General features: G+C 48.7%; 1 protein-coding gene across 3 annotated transcripts in view; it reads right to left on the bottom strand.

The window, feature by feature from the left end:
* Positions 1-18779, bottom strand: part of DCTN1 (dynactin subunit 1) — a 93964-nt gene that overhangs the window by 22286 nt on the left and 52899 nt on the right. For all 3 annotated transcript variants that reach the window (XM_026076083.1, XM_026076090.1, XM_026076100.1), the window contains exons 5-6: positions 5828-6016; positions 2021-2218 (exon numbers count right to left, since the gene is read on the bottom strand). In XM_026076083.1, the coding sequence (XP_025931868.1) occupies positions 2021-2218; positions 5828-6016 (387 nt within the window). The remainder of the gene's footprint in view (positions 1-2020; positions 2219-5827; positions 6017-18779) is intronic.

The raw sequence follows: 18779 nt of genomic DNA, 5'->3' as shown, positions 1-18779 counted from the left end.
AATATATCAGTTTGTTAAAACTATTCTCCCTTTAGCTAAATTAGAATTAAAATCTACAGTGGAAAGTCATGATCAGAGCCCGCTGGGAAGCCACCGTGGAAAGAAACAATTCCAGACTAGGCCAGGAAAGAAAAAGGAGCAATGGGGACACCCATTTATGCCCTCCAGTCACTGAAGCAGGGAGGACAGTTCCCCCTTCTAACACAACCACAGCATAGGTGGGGTTGGAAGGCACCTCTGGAGACCATCTAGTCCAACCCCCGCTCAAGCAGGGTCAGCTACAGCAGGCTGCCCAGGACCTGTCCCGTCGGGTTTTGAACATCTCCAAGGATGGAGACTCCAGAACCTCTCTGGGCAACCTGYTCCAGTGTTTGATCATCTTTACGGTAAAACAGTTTTTGTTGTGTTTAAACAGCATTTTGTGTATTTCGGCTTGTGCCCACTGCCTCTCGTCCTTTCACTGCGCATCACCGAGAAGAGCCTGGTTCCGTCCTCTTTTCTCCCCCCAACAGGAATTTATACACATTGATAAGATCCCCCAGGGCCTTCTCAGACACCTTTGAAGATGTGCTCAGCTCAGATTAGGCTCCAGAGGACTGTGTCATCTAATTGCCMTTTAAGAACAGCCCCGAGATGTTCCAGCTTGCTTCAGCTCAGTTCCTGAGCAGACTCAGTACAACAAAGCAGCAGCTTACATTAATGCKGTATTTAAAACAAAACATTGGGATGCAACTCCTTCAAGTGACGAATACTGTAAGTGAATATATTGGTCAGTTAAAGAGCATGTTGCTTTAACATTACACAGAAACAAGCAAGAAGAAAGACAAGCTGCTTCTTCACAAACCCTGGAGAGAAAAATAAGTGCACAGGAAAAAAAAACAAAAAAAACCCAAAAAMCCCACAACCTTCCTCCACACAGGAAATTAAGAGAAGCACAGTAGTTTAAAAAAATAAAATAAATAATAATCTTTCAAGACATCCAGTTCTTGGGACATCAAAAAAAACTTAGGCCTGCAAGGTCAGCATCAGCAAAGAGGAACAGACCCAGCAGTGTTAACACTGAGCATATTCCTCTGCTGCTGGCTCTTGCCATCGTAGCAGAAGCTTCAAAGTGTGGCCCTGTTTTCAAAACCACAACTGCTGGGATACATTGATTTTTGAAGTAATTTGCAAGATTTCCAGGAACTTGACTCATGACTTTGAAGGTGGGACTGGCAGTCTATCAACAGCTCTGGAATTTAAAGAGCACCACTCCCACAGCGCTGGCAGATACGCAACCACAGATTAAACTAGAGAAATGGGGCTGCTGCCGTACTCAGATTTTTATCTTGCAAGCTGAGGAGACGTGTGACTTGTTCCTCAATTACCATATATTTCTCCATCTATTAAAGCAAACTATCCCTAGCTTTGACTCTTAATCAGCACAAGACTGAAAATTGCATCAATACAGAAATTAATTCATAGATAGATCAGATGTTCCTGCCTCAAAGGCCAAACTGTCTGTTTCAGGCAGCAGAAAGCACAGCAAATCCCAGGATGCATGAAGTCTCCGGTATCTTGACAGGATTGTGCAAAGTCCACCCAAAGGCTCTGTCTGCTCAGACATCTACTGCAGCTGAAGGAAGAAGCTGTAACTTCAGCTCCAGGACAAGCTGAATGTGCTACTGCCATGATGCACCAGATATAGTTGGAGCTCACGCTCGCACGGTGAATTAAACACGCGGCGTAGTCTGACTGTGTTTGGCATTTGCACTGGCAGCTCAATAGCTAAATCAGTATTTACATTGGACAGAACAGAGCCATGTGAGGTCAGAGGACATTTTAGGACCTTTAGATATTAAAAAGACAAGATTCAGGAGAGTACAGAGTTTAATGCCAGCTGATGATATTTCAATCAAAAAAAGAAAAAAAAAGAAAGAACTATATAATTGGATTTTTAGCAACTGAATTAGGCCTGGCATCACTTCCTCCCTATGCAAGTCACAGTTTCTGATCTGCACAGCTCTCCAAGAACACTCACCTTTTTGGCCTCCTTTAAACGTTTTTGAAGATCAGCCTGTTGTTCCTGCATTTTGCTTTTCCATTCCTGCACCTGTTCCAGCTGGATCTTGTACTTCTCGAGCTCTTTAAGTTTTGCTTTGTCTTCATTTCTCTTTATCTTCAGAGTCTCTAATTTCTCCTCCAGGTCCCTGACTTGAGCACGCAAGTTTTCCTCCTCCTACAAAGTGATGTCAAGAATTACCAGCAGGAGTAGCAATATCCTTTGGAAAGAGCTCCAAAAATATTAATTTCATGTATAGTTAGCAAAACCTTAGAATCTGGCCCAATCAACTAGCCCTTCTTTTGGCATTATTATTGGAGGAGTTTTTGAAGAAAGTATCACCATATAGTTGCAGCTGCAGTCTGTCATTCTAATCTCTTGATTTTCACTACACACACAACATATAATAAGTGTTCCTTAACAGACTGAGAAAGCTGGCTTGCAAAAGGTGCTAAGCACCTTGCCACTGATTTCACTGGGATCTATGCATGCTTAAATAAAAAGAATTAAAAAAAAAAAAAAAATCAAACAAATAACACACCCAAATCCACCCTCCAATATTTTTTTTCCTCCTACTGTTAGGATCAGAATGGAGCAGTGGCATGCAAGAAACATTTTCTTAAAGAGAATCAGAGTTTATTAAAAAGAGTTTTAACAAAACAACCTACACAATGTTATAGACTTACAGCAACCAGGGTTTTATGTTATTAATGTGTAATTCAAAAACATGCAGATACACACAAACAGGGCACACCACAAACTGTGCATTCATGCTGCGAGTGTATCGTATCCTGGTCCAGCTACTCCCCCCTTTCATCCTTCCACAGTCCTCTCTTGATATTTACTCTTCTAGAGCAAGGCAGTTATTTGTAAAAAAGAGGGTTTTGACCACATTCGGGGCTGTGCATATTGCAACCCACAATGTGTCAGGCCTGGAGCAGCTCTACAAGGGAAAGCCCAGCAGAAGTCCAGAACCTAGAAATTCTTCAGTCTGACCAGCATAGCACATGACAAATCAAATCCTACAACTACCTCCGAAGTGAACCTCAGATTAGCTCRCAAGCGCAACTGCAAGACCCTCTTTAAGGTTTTTCCAGCCTGTTAACCGCACAGAGGCGGCTCCAGGCCCTTCCCGCAGACCTGCTAGGTAACCGGCACCAGCCTGAATTCGCTTCACTCTACTGTAGGTGAGTGAGGGCTGTAGTATTTGGGCTCCACTGTGAATCCAACTTCATCTTTAGTTAAAGATACAGCCTGAAGAGGATACTGATACYAGTATGCAATGCCCCACTTTAATTCAAAAAAGGCTGCACAAAGATACAGCACTGTAGCTGCGGCCTGCAGCAGCAGCTTAAGACCAAAGCCAAAGGTGACCAAAATTAGTGCTGGCGCATGAAAAAGGGACGCGGACTTAAGACTTCCAACAGGAGGCAAATGCACCCCCATGGGAGCATGCGAATACACCCCATCCCACCCAGCTATAACATTTCTCTTGGAAAAAGCCTCATATGTTCAAAGCGGGAAGATATGTCTGACTGTCCTTAAAATACAGACAAGGTTAGCACCATGTTTCTACACCAGACAGCTATGTTGCAACTGGTGAGCTGCCTATGCAGGAAGGAAAATATCACTCAAGCAGCACCAAGTCATAAAGGTATTGTGCAGCCACGCGTGAGTTTTTAACTGAAGGGTGAGTTAGAGATCTAGGCAAAACTCCCAGCTCCCAGTTACTGAGCTGACAAGRACGATTTCAACATGCACGCTCATCAAACCAGAACGCTGGGACAGCAGTCACCTGGCCTTCATGAACAAACTGAGATGCTGCTGAGCTGTTCTGGAGACAGAGAATACCTTCAGTTACAATTGCCTGCCTTGAACACAGATCGTACATCCAAAACACAGTATTTTTTCACAGAATCATACAATAACTGAGGTTGGAAAAGATAACTGGAGGTCTCTGGTCCACGTCCCTGCTCAAAGCASGKCCAACTAGATCAGGTTGCTCAGGGCCTTGTCCAGCCAAGGTCTGGCTATCTCCAAGGACAAAGATCCCACAGCCCCTCTAGACTCATCCCAGCATCTGACCACCCTCACTGTGAAAATTTTTCCCAAATATCCCGTTTCCTGTGTTGCAGCTTGTGTCCATCACCTCTTTCCCTGTCACCACACACCTTTGAGGAAAGCCTGGCTTCCATACCATTTAAAGATGACCCCAATTCCACCCAAAGTTCCATCTTTTTTTTTATTTAACTTTGTAAATAAGTTGGTGCTCTGTAAAGGATCCCAAGCTCCACCCAGTACCTGGACTTTCTGGTCACATTTTCCCACRCTCACACTCGCAGCTGCCTGCCTGCGCAGCTCATGTGAGAGCCCACGCAAAGAACAGGGCAACTGCCCGAGGCCGTGGTTATTCAGTCACGAAGGGGCACAAGTCTGGGGAGCTACCAGAGATGGTCCGGTGCTCCTTGCCAGTGCCCACTCGACCCCACAGTAGTGCTCACGTAACCTCATGGTAAGCCCCGGCCAGGGAAAACTGAACTTGTATTTGTCAGGCTCTTTTTTTGGCCAGATCCGTTCCCATGGCCAGACAAATGCTGATGCCAGCACAGAGGTACCTTGAATAAAGGGCTAGGAAAAAGGGTAGGAGGAGGGGAAAGGGGGAAAGGATCCCCCCTCGCCACCTTTTGGCAGTAGCACAACTTTAAAGCAGCCTCACGACTATAGGTTAAAATCATGAAGCTGAGGTGATATTAAAGACCAGATTTTGAAAAAACCCTACAGGTTGCCAAACAGCATAGGAAAACCAAACAGATTTCTCCTCTACTGCTTTCCCACCCCTGGACATACAGGTGTCACTAATACTATCTAGCAAGCAGATTTGCACACACTATATAAACCTGATTTCGCAGTCCTCAAAACRAGCCAGGACTCAGTGGGAAATGGGAATACCCTTTCCTCCCACCAGGTGGTGATTGCTCCAGCTCCTTCCCTAACACACAGCCTCCAATAGTGGGTTTTTTGTTCTCTTGTGCTATTATTTCTTTGCCCTCGTGCCCTAAATCTTTCACAAGCTCTAATTTTAACTAATTAATACAAAGCAGGACGGAAGTAATGAAAAACTATTTTAAAGAGCAAAAATGGATTAACTGTGCCAATATAATTATTAGAAACATCCAAGTTAGAGAAAGATTGGATGGTTCTAAGGGGACTGTGTATCTCAGGGCAGGAGCGTTTCCAAAGTGCACCTACTACATGTCTGTCCACTCTAGTTCATCTAATACTAGTGGGCGGATAGGGATAACGTTTTTAAGATTGTCCTTGGCCTGAAGGCAGACACAGAGCCCTGATCTATTATCATGTTCACCTGTGAAATTGGTCTGATGCCACGCATATATCATGGGGACCTGGGAAGGCAGAACATGCATCAAGTACGGACTTAAGCTACGGCATTCTTAGCATCTGAAGTGTCTTTGCATGTTTAGTGTTGACCCTTATATTAGTCCCTGGCCAATGACCTGCCAAGATATCTGCCTCCCTCTTCCAAGTCCCCAGTCATTTGGTTGCTCTGCTCTGTTTTCCTTCAGACCGTGGTACCCAAATAAAGCACTCCCTTCCGGGTGCTCACACGAGCCCTGCGGAGTGATCACCACTGGGACCCGTCAGCGGACTCCTCGCTCCCCTTTTCCTCATACATCTCCTACCAATGTTCATGGCATGTTTCCTTTCCTTCTTTACTTAGGAGCTCGCTACCTTCCATACTTGCAARAGCCTACGGCAACAGCTCACCTTTGTGGGTGACGGAACCGGAGGTGCCACCGGAGAGGTCAGGGAGGGAGTTGGAATAACCGGGGCCACCAGCGGCGTCTGAGCCGGCGTGCTGGGCTCGCTGCTGCTCATCTCCCCCCCGGAGGCCGAGGCTGAGCCGGAGGGCCCGGCCGTACCGCTGGACGCTGCAGAATTGGTGGTCCGGGTGGGCTGCAAAACAACAYGTTCAAGGGAGGAAGTTAGATGGGCACGTTTTGAGACACATGACGCTGCCCAGGCTGGTCCATCCCCCCGCACGCTCTCTCTGAGATCACTTCRGTCCTCTGTCTTCCTTCTACCATGATTTTTGTCCATTGACAACTACTGTCTCTCAGAGATTCACATTTCCATCACAGATAAAATCCAGGGAGCAAAATTCCAGAGGTGCCTCTGGCTCCTCTGGAACACGTGGAGTTTGTACCTACCTGCTGGGCTAAGAACCGAGAGTGGGAATTTGAATTGAACACACTAACCAGGGGCGGAGGGGACTGCAGTCGGAAACAACTCACCCAGGAGACAAAAAGGGGTTTGTTTCACCAAGGAGAGAGCAGTGACATCAGGGAGAACAATCTGGCTAAACTGAGCATATATCTATGCCCACATGTTACTGAGATTCGCAATAAGCAGAGGACAAAACAGTCCTCCAAAGGCCTTCCAGCGGTGCGAACTCTGTGGATTTTATGCTGCTCTGGGAGGAGYCTGGCTTGGCCAGAATTCAGATAAAATTTTACCTTTCCCTAGAATAATTGATTACTACCCACTGACATAGCTAAGAAAACCAAATCAGACCTTTTTCCGAGCACACAAGCTCTTCCTCAGACCTGAAACAGCAGCAGAAGTTTGCCCATTTCCTCCCTACCCCAATAACGGGGAGGATAAAAGATTGCCTCTCCCTGCGGACTGCGCCACCTTTACCTCCTTACACTATCGCATCCGCAATACTGCCGTGATTACGGACTAATCGCCTTGTTCTTAACGGTTCCTGGAGTCCCAGGACACGAGAGCAGCGCTGTCCATCAGGCTGTGCCTGCCAAGCGGGCTGCTGGCTGGATCAAGGACAGGACTAACCAGGGTCCTTCCAGAGCGTTCACAGAGCGCAAACACGTGCCTGGAGGTTTCATGGCCCAGCTCCAGAGGATGAGACAGCAAGATCGACAAGCAAGCAAAGACAAGAGCCGGAAGGGTTTCACCACYGTCCGTTTTCCACATCGGATGAGCCTACGAGCCATCCTCGCTGTTTCCGCATTTGGAGGAGCTGCACTGGCCGTGCACCCGAATTCGGGCGCTGCTGTGCCTGCGCTGCCAACGCACGCGCGCTAGTGGCACCGGCGGCTTGTCGGGGACACTGTGGGCAGCGGCAGGCTGGAGCTCGGGAGAGCTTGGAAGGCTCTGGGTCTTCATGCTCTGTTTGCAATTACACAGTTGTGGGGATGAAGCACTGAGTTTTAGGGGAACAGGGAGAAAATAAAAGAGTAGCAAAAGAGTTCATCAGAGTCCAGGGGRAAAAAAAAAAAATCAGTGGAGCTTGAAAGTAAAAAAAAAACTTTACAGCTGTGAAGACAAACAGAATGGCTCTAAGCCCATAAAATTTGTGAAGTCATCCAGACTTCTGCTTGAGACATAAAAAAAAATACAGGGAATTAAGACATGCAAGTCTAAGGACTTCTGGAACTAGTCAACAGAAGACAAAAATTTGTATAGGCTTTGTTCTTTAATTGTTATTCCATGTAATCTGTGGAAATTTTAGGAAACAGCTAGATACCTGTTAATTTTAGTCTGTATATTTTCTCATTTTAGTTTTGTTTTTCCCTGCATACCATTACAAATTTGGTTCCTCCTTCTCAGAAACAAACCTGTCCCTTTTACTATATGGCAATTTGTTTCCAGATTTTATGATATAAGGGTTTGTAGCCTTTCTCTCAAATGAACTGCTGAAGTAYTGGTTCTTTTGGCAAGGAATCCCCCAAAAGGCCACACTGAATAATAAAGGAATGCTATGTGTGTTTTGACAGATGCTAACATAAACCAAGGGACTCAACCCTCGGCAGAGATGCGTTCATCAGTGCTTACGGAGCAGTTAACTGCTGCCGACGAGAGGCCACAAGCAACGAGACCAAGGGAACCTGCTGTCTGAAGGAAAGTGCCAGGTTCATCAGAACCTCCGTTGTTCACCCGAGCAGCCCTTCCCCGACCTGTATTTCTGAAGCACCGTCTCCGTGGAATCTAACGCCGTGCAAATTAATTTCCTGACTCTATTTTATTCCTCAAGATCGGCTTTTTGGTGCGTTGCAGAGTCTAGCACGGCCCATCCTCGAGCCGCCAGGCAGGGACTAGGCGGGACAGCGCTTGGCACGTGCAGGGGCACTGCTGGGGCAGGCGCAGCACTCGCACTGCTGCACCCACCCGCCTGAGCGCAAACAGCACGCGGCAATCGGGCGATCCCTCGCCACGCTGCAGAGACAGATCTTCTGCCAAGTCCTAGGCGTGTTTTGGACAAATCTGACCTAAAGTGACTGCAACAGCTGAAGTGCAGTACGGACAAGCAGGCAGCTCAGCCTTCCCCCCGAAGCGAGACCAGCAGCTCTCCTAGGACCGTGCAAGCCCCTGCCTGGGAACAGTCTCCGTGGCACCATCCCCAAGGAGCAAGGAAGTTCTTGTTCCTATCGCTTTAGGGATTTAAAAACCCTTACAGAGTGTTCAGCTTCTGTGGGAACGGAGCAGCATCACCAGGGGACATACCTGGTACGGCTGCACCACACACCACACCTGAAGTGTCAGAAATGTTTGGGGAGTCCTCTGATAGCCACCTGCAACGTGACCTTGGCGGCCAGGCTCAGGGAAGGCCTGGAGGACGCGCCGTGCCGACGGCCAGTTGAACTGCAAGCCCCGTTCAGAGGGTCGGATGCCACCTTTCCGACACAAGTCCCGGGGGAGTCCTGCTCCAGGATACCGGCATGCCAAAGTGACTGACGGCATCTCCTCCTTTTTCAGAAAGGGACAAGACGCAGCATGCTCTGGCATTTCCTAGAGCCCTCTGCATAGCTACCGGGCAAACCGCATCAACGGTTCCTACTGAAAATCCATTCCCAGTAACGCAGGAAGGTCAAGCCCCCAGAGAAAGAGACCTGCCAGCTGACCATACCTGTTGTGAAGACATTTGTGAGCCCTATCAAAATAGGCTGCAATGGCTGGAGAGGGGCCCTCGTCCCTGCAGAGCGCCAGACTGGCTCGTCAATATGGGCAGCAGCTCTGATCCCAGCACACGTGCACGGATGCCTTCGACTCCTAACTTCCTGCTGAGCGCATATGTAAGGTCAAAGGAGCAGAAGAAAGTCAGGTAGGACATCCACTCCTCATCGCCAGCACAGGTGGAAGGGAAGACAAGAGCAGCACTGGCACCGAGGCGACGAAAGGAGCAAGGACCCCCGACCAGCCGAGAGCGCGCTGGGGTTTGCCCCGCAAGGGGAAGGCTCCAGGTGGAACTGCAAACTTTGGCTCCGGATCCACACCAGCGAGCGAAAGCTGCCGAACTTGAACTCACTGCTCTGCCTCACTGCTAGCAGCCAAAYGTGTCATACGGACTCACAGCAAAACCCATACCACGTCTCAAGCATTCGGGGAGGAGACATTTCAAGGAGATTTTTACCTGGCCTCAGAGCACTAAGGTCAGTGAGAGCATGAGTGGCAAATTCTCCTCCTTATATTGAAGACTATGTTCATGTACTTCTGCCACATTTTTTTTTTCCACMAGGCCCTAACTCAGACTGGGCTCTGGCCTTACAATGCCAAAATGACAGCAAAAGAGATTTTTCACGGGGCAAAGCTGGGTGCCTGGCAGCTGGAATCCCAGTTGCCTTGGGACAGAATAAATCAGTCGCTGCCCTGGTTGGAGTTCCTTGAACAAGCCACGGAAAATAAAGCCCTCCCTGCAGTGTGCCCCTCCATAAAAGAGGGAAAATTATTCCCCATTTACAAACCATAACTTGTCTATTATAGAGATTTTAGATGATTTATCTCCCTGCTTTGTTCTCCTCAAACCATGTCCTCCTTTGCAAGGGAAGTCCCACTTGCTAGGGGCAGACCTCAAAACACAAAAGAATCAAAATGCTGGAATGAGTACAGTCCTAAATGACATCTCTTAACTCTTACCTCTCTCCTCCAACAGCTAATCTCAAGTCCCTGCTGAAAAGTATCCCATATAAGAAAGCAAACAGCAGCTGGTGAGAAGCAAGTAATGCCATTAAGAGGGACACCAAGAGGAGTGTTCTGCCAGTGAGATGGACTTGGCCTTACTGCATCACTTTTATGCTCTACTCTGTTAGATGAGCTCTGGCTAAGAGCATAAAGTTTTATATATACATTTTGCCCAAGTAGATTCTCACCAGTGATTTAGACACATTCTAGAGAAACACACCAATCTCGTGAACTCCTTCGGATTCTACACGAAGAGATGGGAGGAGAACAGAAAATGCACTTTGGGATTAGCACTCAATTAGTTCATATTAAAAAAAACAAACAAACAGACAAAAAAAAAAAAATCAGGTGATCAGTGCCCACTGATCACAGCTGCTGGTTCTCACCTTGGGCCGCCGGGTGGTGGTCTGGAGGGCAACAGGAGTAGAAGGCAGAGGAGGAGAAACATTCATACAGGGAAAGACAGGAGCAGAGATACAGACCGCAGCAGCACAGCAGCAGATGCAGCAGAGAACAAGGTAAAGGAAACAAAAGACATCACCGCAATTAGTGTGCATGGCATCAGGTGTACGTGCTCATTAACCCGCGCTCCCAGGACAGCTCCAGGTGAAGCCCCGCGGCAGGCAGAGCTCCTAAGGAAACGGAGCCCTGCAGCAGCTCAGCCCCCATCCAGGTTTCCTCGCTCAGGCCAAGGAGCACCGGCAGCGCTCGAGCCCATTTCCACCCCCTCGAACACGGGGCCAGGACCACAGAGCTGTCTGCGGCCTGGGGTCTTCCGCCGCGAGCAAGGCGGCTTGCCTGCATCCGTCACAGGGAGCCAAGCCCCAGCCGACACCGCGGGGGCAGATGCTCCATTTGCTTCTTAAGAGACCTTTGAGCTTCAAAGGCGAAATCTGGGCTGCCCTGGGTCAGCCTGGAACCACCCAGCTACGTTACCGCTGTCTGTGCTGGTCAGGGTCCGCAAGGGTTCTGCTTGCAAAAAGCTGGGTTTAATTCAACACACCTGTTTTCCTAGAGAGGTCACTGAAGTATGAGATTGACTTCTCCCCCCACGGCAGCCCCCCCCCTTTTTTTTTTGCAGGAACTGGAGCATCACCAAACCAGCTGCCCGCAGAGACACTAGAGTCCCCGGGCTCTGTTTCTTTAGCCACAAAACTCACAAGGCAGCATCTTGTGAAGCTTCTTCTCAAGCACATTTTCTTCTCATTTCTGGAACAAATGTGTCCGCAGACTTTGAGGCAGGAGTCCCCCCAAAACACACCCACCGTTTGCACAAGCATCATAGCAGTAAAACAACCGTCRCCGACTTAGTGATCTCCTGCTGAAGGCTGGGGAGGTCACACCGTGTATCTCGGCATATCCTTGCTGCGAGGTTAAACATCAGTGGGGCAATTTTCTCATTAACAGATATTCCAACCATAACTGACACTGTAACAGATAAAAGTGAACTTGGAAGCGCTCCTCCGTCAGCCTGCAGCGAGCGGGGAGAGCCYGAAGGGCACTGGAAGCTCATGAACCCAGGCGAAGGGAACCACTTGCAGGGGCTGCAGTTCTAGAGTCTAGGCAGGGTCACCRGAGCCTATTTTAAGGCTTTTCACTCTGCTTCATGTTTTACTCTGTTAAACGCAGCTTAACGTAACCACAGCTCCACAGCTTAAAGTAACCAAGAACAGAAGCGATCAATAAAAATGCTGCCAGGCGATACGATGCAAGGAAGCTGTCATGAACAGGACATCTGATCATACAAAGCCCATTAGCAAACATCTCAGAGGCAGACCAGCCCCAGGCCAATGCAGCATTGCACCCAGCAGAGCAGCTTCTCTTTCAGCTGGATCTCAGAAATAGCAGTACCGAAAGCACCGCTGTTCACAAACTAGCGCTCTACTGATGTATCGCAAGCAATGGTGGCACTTGCACACAAGGCCTTGATTAACCAGCCAACACAGATCTTATAGCTACTCTTCTCTTAAAAATTTGAATTTGACAGATCGTCACTTCAAAACAGCCGATACCTATTGTATTATTTAGGCTAAATCCTGTTTTGCTCGCTTCCAGTGTTTTTAGAAGACTGAACTCAATAGCAGGCCCATTTCAACACTGAGTGAAAGATTTACATCTTCCAGAACTTCTTCTGCCTTGCAAAATATTAGCCAGGAAAGCATAACAAAAATAGTAAAAGCTTAAAACCCTCAGATAAATGCAGTGCTGATTTAGGAGCAGTAGTGTAAGCTCCTCCAAAGTACTTCAGCATCTTTCAAAAGTTCTACTAAAAAAAAAGATTAAATCAAGCGACACTCGGAATATCTGAAAAACACTCTGAAAAATCCCCTCCCTCAGGGACTTAGCAAGCCATGCGCGTTAAGATGCTCTGACTCCTTGCCAAACATGYGACTCCCAATACAGCATGTAAAAGAGGAACTCCACAAAGTCCTTATTGTCAGAGAACAGTGCTTCCAACGTGGTTCCTGCTGTCCTATTATGAAGTGTTTAGCACCAAAAGCACCACAGCAGCGATGGAAACGCCAGCTGCATGGGCTTGTTGGCTCACAGGCGAGCACTTACAGAGAGCCCTTGGTGCTTGGCAAACTTTAGTAACCAAGGGCTAGGACATTTTAAACTAGCAACCAATTTTCTGCATTTGAAATACAGCTTAGCACTGCCCATTCCAGCAGATGGATGTCAAGAGAAACAGTCAACAAGCAATTATTAAGCCTTTCTCATCTCATACCAAGCAGCCCTTGACTAAGAGCTTCTGGTCTATGCGGGGTGGGGGAGAAGCTAACATCTTCCCTAACTCAAAACATACCAAACCCTTAATAGAAGGGGAAATCTGGTAACATTCACCAAAAGCTGTCCACGTTAAATGAGACAGACAGGCAGGTGGGATTAATCCTGGTTACATGCCTCCTCTATTAAGGTCTAGCGTGATGTGGAAGGTCATTTTGCTCCCAATCCACGCAACACTGTGTAAAGATTATAAAAAGCTGAAGTGTCAGCTCTGAGATTCACTGGGTGAACGGCTCATTGGCGAGGGAAGGTCAAGAGAACGGTCTGCTGATCTCTGGAAGGGCCTGAAGGCCACCAGGCTCCCTGCTCTTTCAGCTGTCCTTCTCTCCATCTGTCCCTCTGTCTGTACAACGTGCCTCATTTCTCCTAATGAAAGTGTCATAAAACGCGTAAGTGCTCCCCTCCCTGGAGGAAACTGGAAGGTGCTCTGGAGCCTCGGGGATTCCGAATGGAAAGGCCACTCGGAATAAACCTAACAGACCATTTCGTCTCCTTAGGGAAAGGCAGGTGTTTAACTTTAGAGCAGCAATTCACCAGCTGTGGTCTATAAGCCATATATAACTGGCTCCCAGAAAGGTGGCTAGACCGAGATGCTCGTTTCTCCTCACTTCTAGCCATTAAGGCCATTAAAGAGATAAGGTATGTCAAATACTTTTCTCAGCACCCACTTCCCGAGCAGTCAAGCGCACCAGATAGCAAGGACGCTCAGCTGGCCGAGGAGATAGCTGTGGGAGAGAGGCAGCGGGGCTCTACCGATAAAGCAGCTCACCGCTATGAAGTCGTCTAGGAATCTCTGCTCTGGAGCCGGGATCAGAGACTCCAACTTTTACAAGGCTCCAGAACAGACTGATTATATAGGCAGTAGCTTAATACAAAAACTTTGGGACCTCCTGGATCCCAGAATGCTCCGCATCAGCCAATTATGGCCATGAATATTTTATTATTTGGTGGTTCTGAACTGTTCTGCAGAATGCTGCTGCATAAATGTTTGATAATATTATGTAACTTTCGTTCCTTCCAAAGGACCCACACTCAATAGCAAGAAGAGTGTCCACGGTTCAAAATAGACTCGCTCATATTAAAACTTCACCTCTAGCAGTAAGAAACCTGGCAAAACACCTTCTGGCTACCTACAACTGCTGCATGGCTGGTAGAGAGAACTGGCATTGCCTGTCTCTAACACGAAGTTCCCACCAAAACTGGTTCCACCTTGAGTGGAAAAACCTCGATCCAGACTGAGCTGACAGCGTTAAACATTGGCGCTGTCACGTATATAGTGCAACTTGGCACTCAGGACAAGCACACTTGTATTAACTTTGTTTTATACCGCGTAGGGTTGGTACTGTATCGCTAAATTCTTCTGTTGGACAAAGTTTGAAGGTTTCTAAACCAAAAGAGGAGAAGTCATTCTCAGGCTACATTTTTTTTAGCAATTTTTTCTACAAAGATTTCCCACATAGTTTATGCGAGGATTTCTAGTACAGAATGAACAAGCCCAGTCTGCATCTCCTCATGACAGGAGCTGGCAGCTGCTGAAGATATGTGCATTAACTAAGCAAATGCTACAGTTCAAGGCTGTTAATCCCTGGGAGCTAGGACCCAATTCCAGTTACAGTTAGAGAACTCAGGCTTTCGAAAGAATTGAGCCTTCTCCAGAGGATGCTCAGTCAGACAAAACCTGTTGGCATTAATAATGTTACTACCTACATAGCTTCCATCTACAGAATTACAAGCTCCCTATTTTTTTTTCCGGTAGGCATATCATGTACATTATTCCTGGATACATTTACAAGAAATTTCACAATATATTTTAAACAAGTGGTAACACCTTGTGCATGAACTTTCTCGCAGCAGTAATCACACACAGAGAAAGTATATGCAAGGAAAAGTAATGACAACAGAAAAATCAAGATTAAGTCAGGTGATGTCAGATTTATAAAATTCCTTGAAAGAAATGGAGGCTGCCCTATCAAAAAGCCTATCACCAGCAGAAACCGATGTGTACCCAGGTTGGTTCGCAGACCCAGTCAGAGCTTCACCTTTCTGCTGGAGGCAGAAAATTAGCATTTGTAAAACTTTTAATTTGGAAGCGGATTAAACAGAAGCTTTTTAAGTAATCACACATAACCAAGTATTTCACTATATTTGGTCAGCTTAAGAAACCATATACATAAATCATGTGCGTTTACTGTAACACAACACTACAAAGTCTTCTAGCCGCTGCAGCATGGTCAGAGTTGTACATTTGTGCCTTTGGTTATTTTTATTTTCACTTCTCCGAGATCAGGCAAAAATTTTCAGGATTTCTCTTTAAGCTGAACAGTGATATCCTGGTTATGCTAAAAATAAACATATAGGACACTACAAGAGCACAAATCAGAGTCCATGCTGTAACCTAGAGAAGAYGTTAGCTCGGCAGCACATCCATGTAAGACATCCATTCGGAGATTTTAAAGGCAGGCAAAACTCAAGCTGCGTAAGCTTGCACGGCCGAAGCAGGTAGAAGGGAGGCTCTTATTAACATGCAACTTTCATCGAACGAGCACCATCATCCGCGAGCAGCGGCGAGCCCCCGAGCCCCGCTCTCGGGGGCGAGCTGCAGAGACACCGCATGCAACACAAACGCCAGGCGGCCGGGCGAGATGGAAAAACGACTCCGACGGAACTCGAAAGGAGAGGCTAGAAATTAAAAGACACCGCTTCCTCGCTGAACGGTCTCCTCCCCACCCTGCCTGTACCCCCGCGCACCTGAAACCGAGTCAAACTCAAAATTAAAGCTCAGCGGCATTAAACGCGCAGAAAGGGAGAAGAGCAAAACAAGGCAGGCTCGGCAGCAGCGCTAGGAACGGCGGCGGGGGGAGCGCAGCGGGTTGTACCTTGCGTGTCGCCGGGGCCTGCCTCATCATTGCAGAAAAGACAGACGGAGGGAGAGAGAAAGAGAGAATAGGGAGGCAGAGAGACTGTTAGCACACTCGGTCGCACAACGCAGCCCTCCGCCGCGCTGCAGATGGCCGCGGCTCTCCTCTAGCCGCTCTCCATGGACCCGGCAATCCGGCGCGCGCCGCTCCCGCAGCACCGGCCGCCGATCACAGGGGCTGCCGCCGGCCGGGGCCCATCGCCGCCGGAGCCGCTGCGCCGTTCTCCGCCGGCGTCGCCAACCACCGCCCCGGCTCCTCATTACATCACCGCGCAYGGGCTTCGTTCGCCCTCCCTCCCGGCGCGCCGGGCGGGCGGGCGGGCAGGCAGCGGAGCGGGCACCGAACCCGCGGTCCGGCGCCGCTTGCTCGCTCGGGGGGACCGGGAGCTGCTCCGCTGTAGCCTAGCAACGTCCTGGGCTCAGCTGCCTCCCGGGATAATCGGAGGCTTCTCCATCCCCGCGCGGCGGTGGCGGATCTACGCATGCACGCCGAGCCCGCGAGCCGCCGGAGCGTCCGGGGCGCCCGCCGCGGGGCCGACTCGCTCCCGGGGCGAGGCGACGTCGCCCAGTCGAGACGTCGGGGTGGATTTCTGCGGATTCCCCTGGATTCACCGCCCGGAACGACTCCGGCTGCCCGGCCGGCTCCCGCTGCTGCGAAGGCGGCGGGCGCTCGGGGAGCCTAGCGAACGCCCGCTGCCCAGGGAAGGCGGCGAGGCTGGCGCGGAGGGACCGGCCGCAGAGGGTCTCCTGCCCCCCGACGCGAGCGCTAACGCCCCGCGGGGCGGCAGCRGCCCCCCGGCCGTTTCTGGGGCTCGTTACGCTGCCAGACCTAAACCTGAATTTCCCAGGATCTTGTTTGCTCCTGGACTAAGTTTGCTGAGTGTGCGTACCCCTTGATGAGAGAGGCAACCCTCCGTCAGAACTGCAAAACATGAGTTTAAAATGTCACAGCAACCGGGAAAATTTATAGTAAGATCTTATCACAAACTCTGTCCTTCTTTATGAACCTCAATGTCCTAATCCCACCATACACTGAAAACCCCATGCATTCAGATTTATTTATTTTTTAAACATACACGCATCTTCCACTCCGCAGATTTGTACTATATAATAGCGCATATATGTGTGCATGGACCTTCTAACACAGACAATTTACATTTTGATTCTATTATTTGCCAATACTTCAAAACTAGGGAACAATGAAGGCCAGGAGCTCGCACTGACCAGGAGTTGCTTATACTGGTACGTGTCCTTCTCAAGTAGCATGTGTATACGCAAACATCTGCATGTAAGGTGGCTGCTTGGTGCAACGCTTGGGATCTCTTAGAAAGAGGATCCTTAAGGGCCACTTCCATCACCGGGTTAAAACTCCCCGGAGACTTGAGGTATGTCCCTCACAGTTTACCGTGCCATGGATAGCTCGCATCCAACTGCAGGAGCCATCATCTGCAGTAGATTTAGATCACTGCATAACTTCTACACTAGGGAAAATGAACTCTGTCCAAGGTACCTTGCACACTTGCTTTCCTCCAGGACTTCCACTCTGCACTGAGTTTTTGAAAGTTGAGAGCATTAAAAAAAAAAATAGCATTTTCTGAAATCGAAATCTGCATTTTTATGAGACTCTCTTAGAAGTCTTTTAACAACAGAGCAGCCACCCCCTTGCAGGGCCAGTTAACATCATTTCTTCCAGAGACAAAAGATGGGATTTTCAGACTACAAAGTAGCATTTGAGGAAGAGAAGTTGGAGTTGATGAGAAAGTGGTAAAAAAGGAAACTATCACCCTTAAGGTGCCTGTACACACGTTCCAGGCACCAGAATACGTTTCAGCACCACCACCCGTGCTYGACAGGCAGCGGGGGAGCAGCTGGACGCGTCTTCTCCCAGGCCCCCACGCCGCAGCGGCGCCCAGCCCTTCTGCCGTGAGAAACACCGACACGAACCACCCGCGGCGGCAGCTCCCGCGTGCTCCGACCGGTGTCCCAGCAGACACCTCCGGCACAGGACGGTTACCGGAGGGACATGGTGCCCTTCCCACTCCAGCAATATCTGGGTGAGGAAAGGGAAGATCTGCAGCTCCTTTAACCTGCACGTAGGGGAACACCACCGGTTTGCTTAACCTTGCCCCAGACCGTGGGGATAGACGAGACCTTCTGCAGTTCCTCTCGGCCCCGTGTTGCCATGATGCTGTAGAAAGCCACCAGGATGACCCTGCGAGAGCACGTCAAGCACTTAGCCTGCCCGAGCCACCCAAGGAAGGGCTGAGCAGAGATTCGATGGCTTTGTAATTACATCTGGGGGCAGACATCAACAAAGGGGAAGCTACTCAAGCTAAAGGGCAATTTGGCATAAGAACAACGGATAATAACTGGCCATGAGCAATTAGGCTGCAAAATAGAAAATTTCTTAACATCCACGCAGCTCCGAGACAGCCTCACGGTAGCAGTCACAGGGACTAGACGCCCTGGCTTCAGGACGGAGGCCGGTACCTTTACGAGAGGACCTGCAGGAGACGGGGTCTGCGTGCCACAACCACATCCTTCCCACGAAGCAACCCGACAGGCGAGAGCGAACCCTGGGGCACGAAGGTSTGGCTACGGGGGTTTGGGGAAGCGTGGGGGGAGAGGGGTTGAGTAAATCAAAGCTTCCCCTTGATTCTTCCGCCCTTTCCCTGTGGCCAAAGTTCAGAAATCAGGAATATCTTCAAAAAAAAAGTCTCRGTGGACACTCCCGAGTCCAAAATTCAGTAATTAAGTATACATTTAGTATTTCCTACCCTGTAAGGCTCATATTCAAAACATACATATCAGGTTTTTATCGTCTGATGCACTAAGAACACTTACAGCATTTTCTCTCTGAAAGCTATTTAAATACTTGTCAGTGCAAACAGCACATCCAAACTCTACRTCAATACTTCTGAAAATACACCCCTCCGGGGTCCAGCACCATCATAGCAGGTGGTCCGCAACTGTGTTATAGAAATATAGGCTAGAGTAGACTTTTCAGTTAAACTCTGCAAAGATTTCACAGCAGTT

The sequence above is a fragment of the Apteryx rowi genome, unplaced genomic scaffold (assembly GCF_003343035.1).
Source record: "Apteryx rowi isolate R43461 unplaced genomic scaffold, aptRow1 scaffold_1101, whole genome shotgun sequence".
NCBI classification, from domain to species: domain Eukaryota; kingdom Metazoa; phylum Chordata; class Aves; order Apterygiformes; family Apterygidae; genus Apteryx; species Apteryx rowi.
The sequence above is the reverse complement of the archived record's forward strand: the minus strand, read 5'-3'. Positions and strand labels throughout refer to the sequence as shown.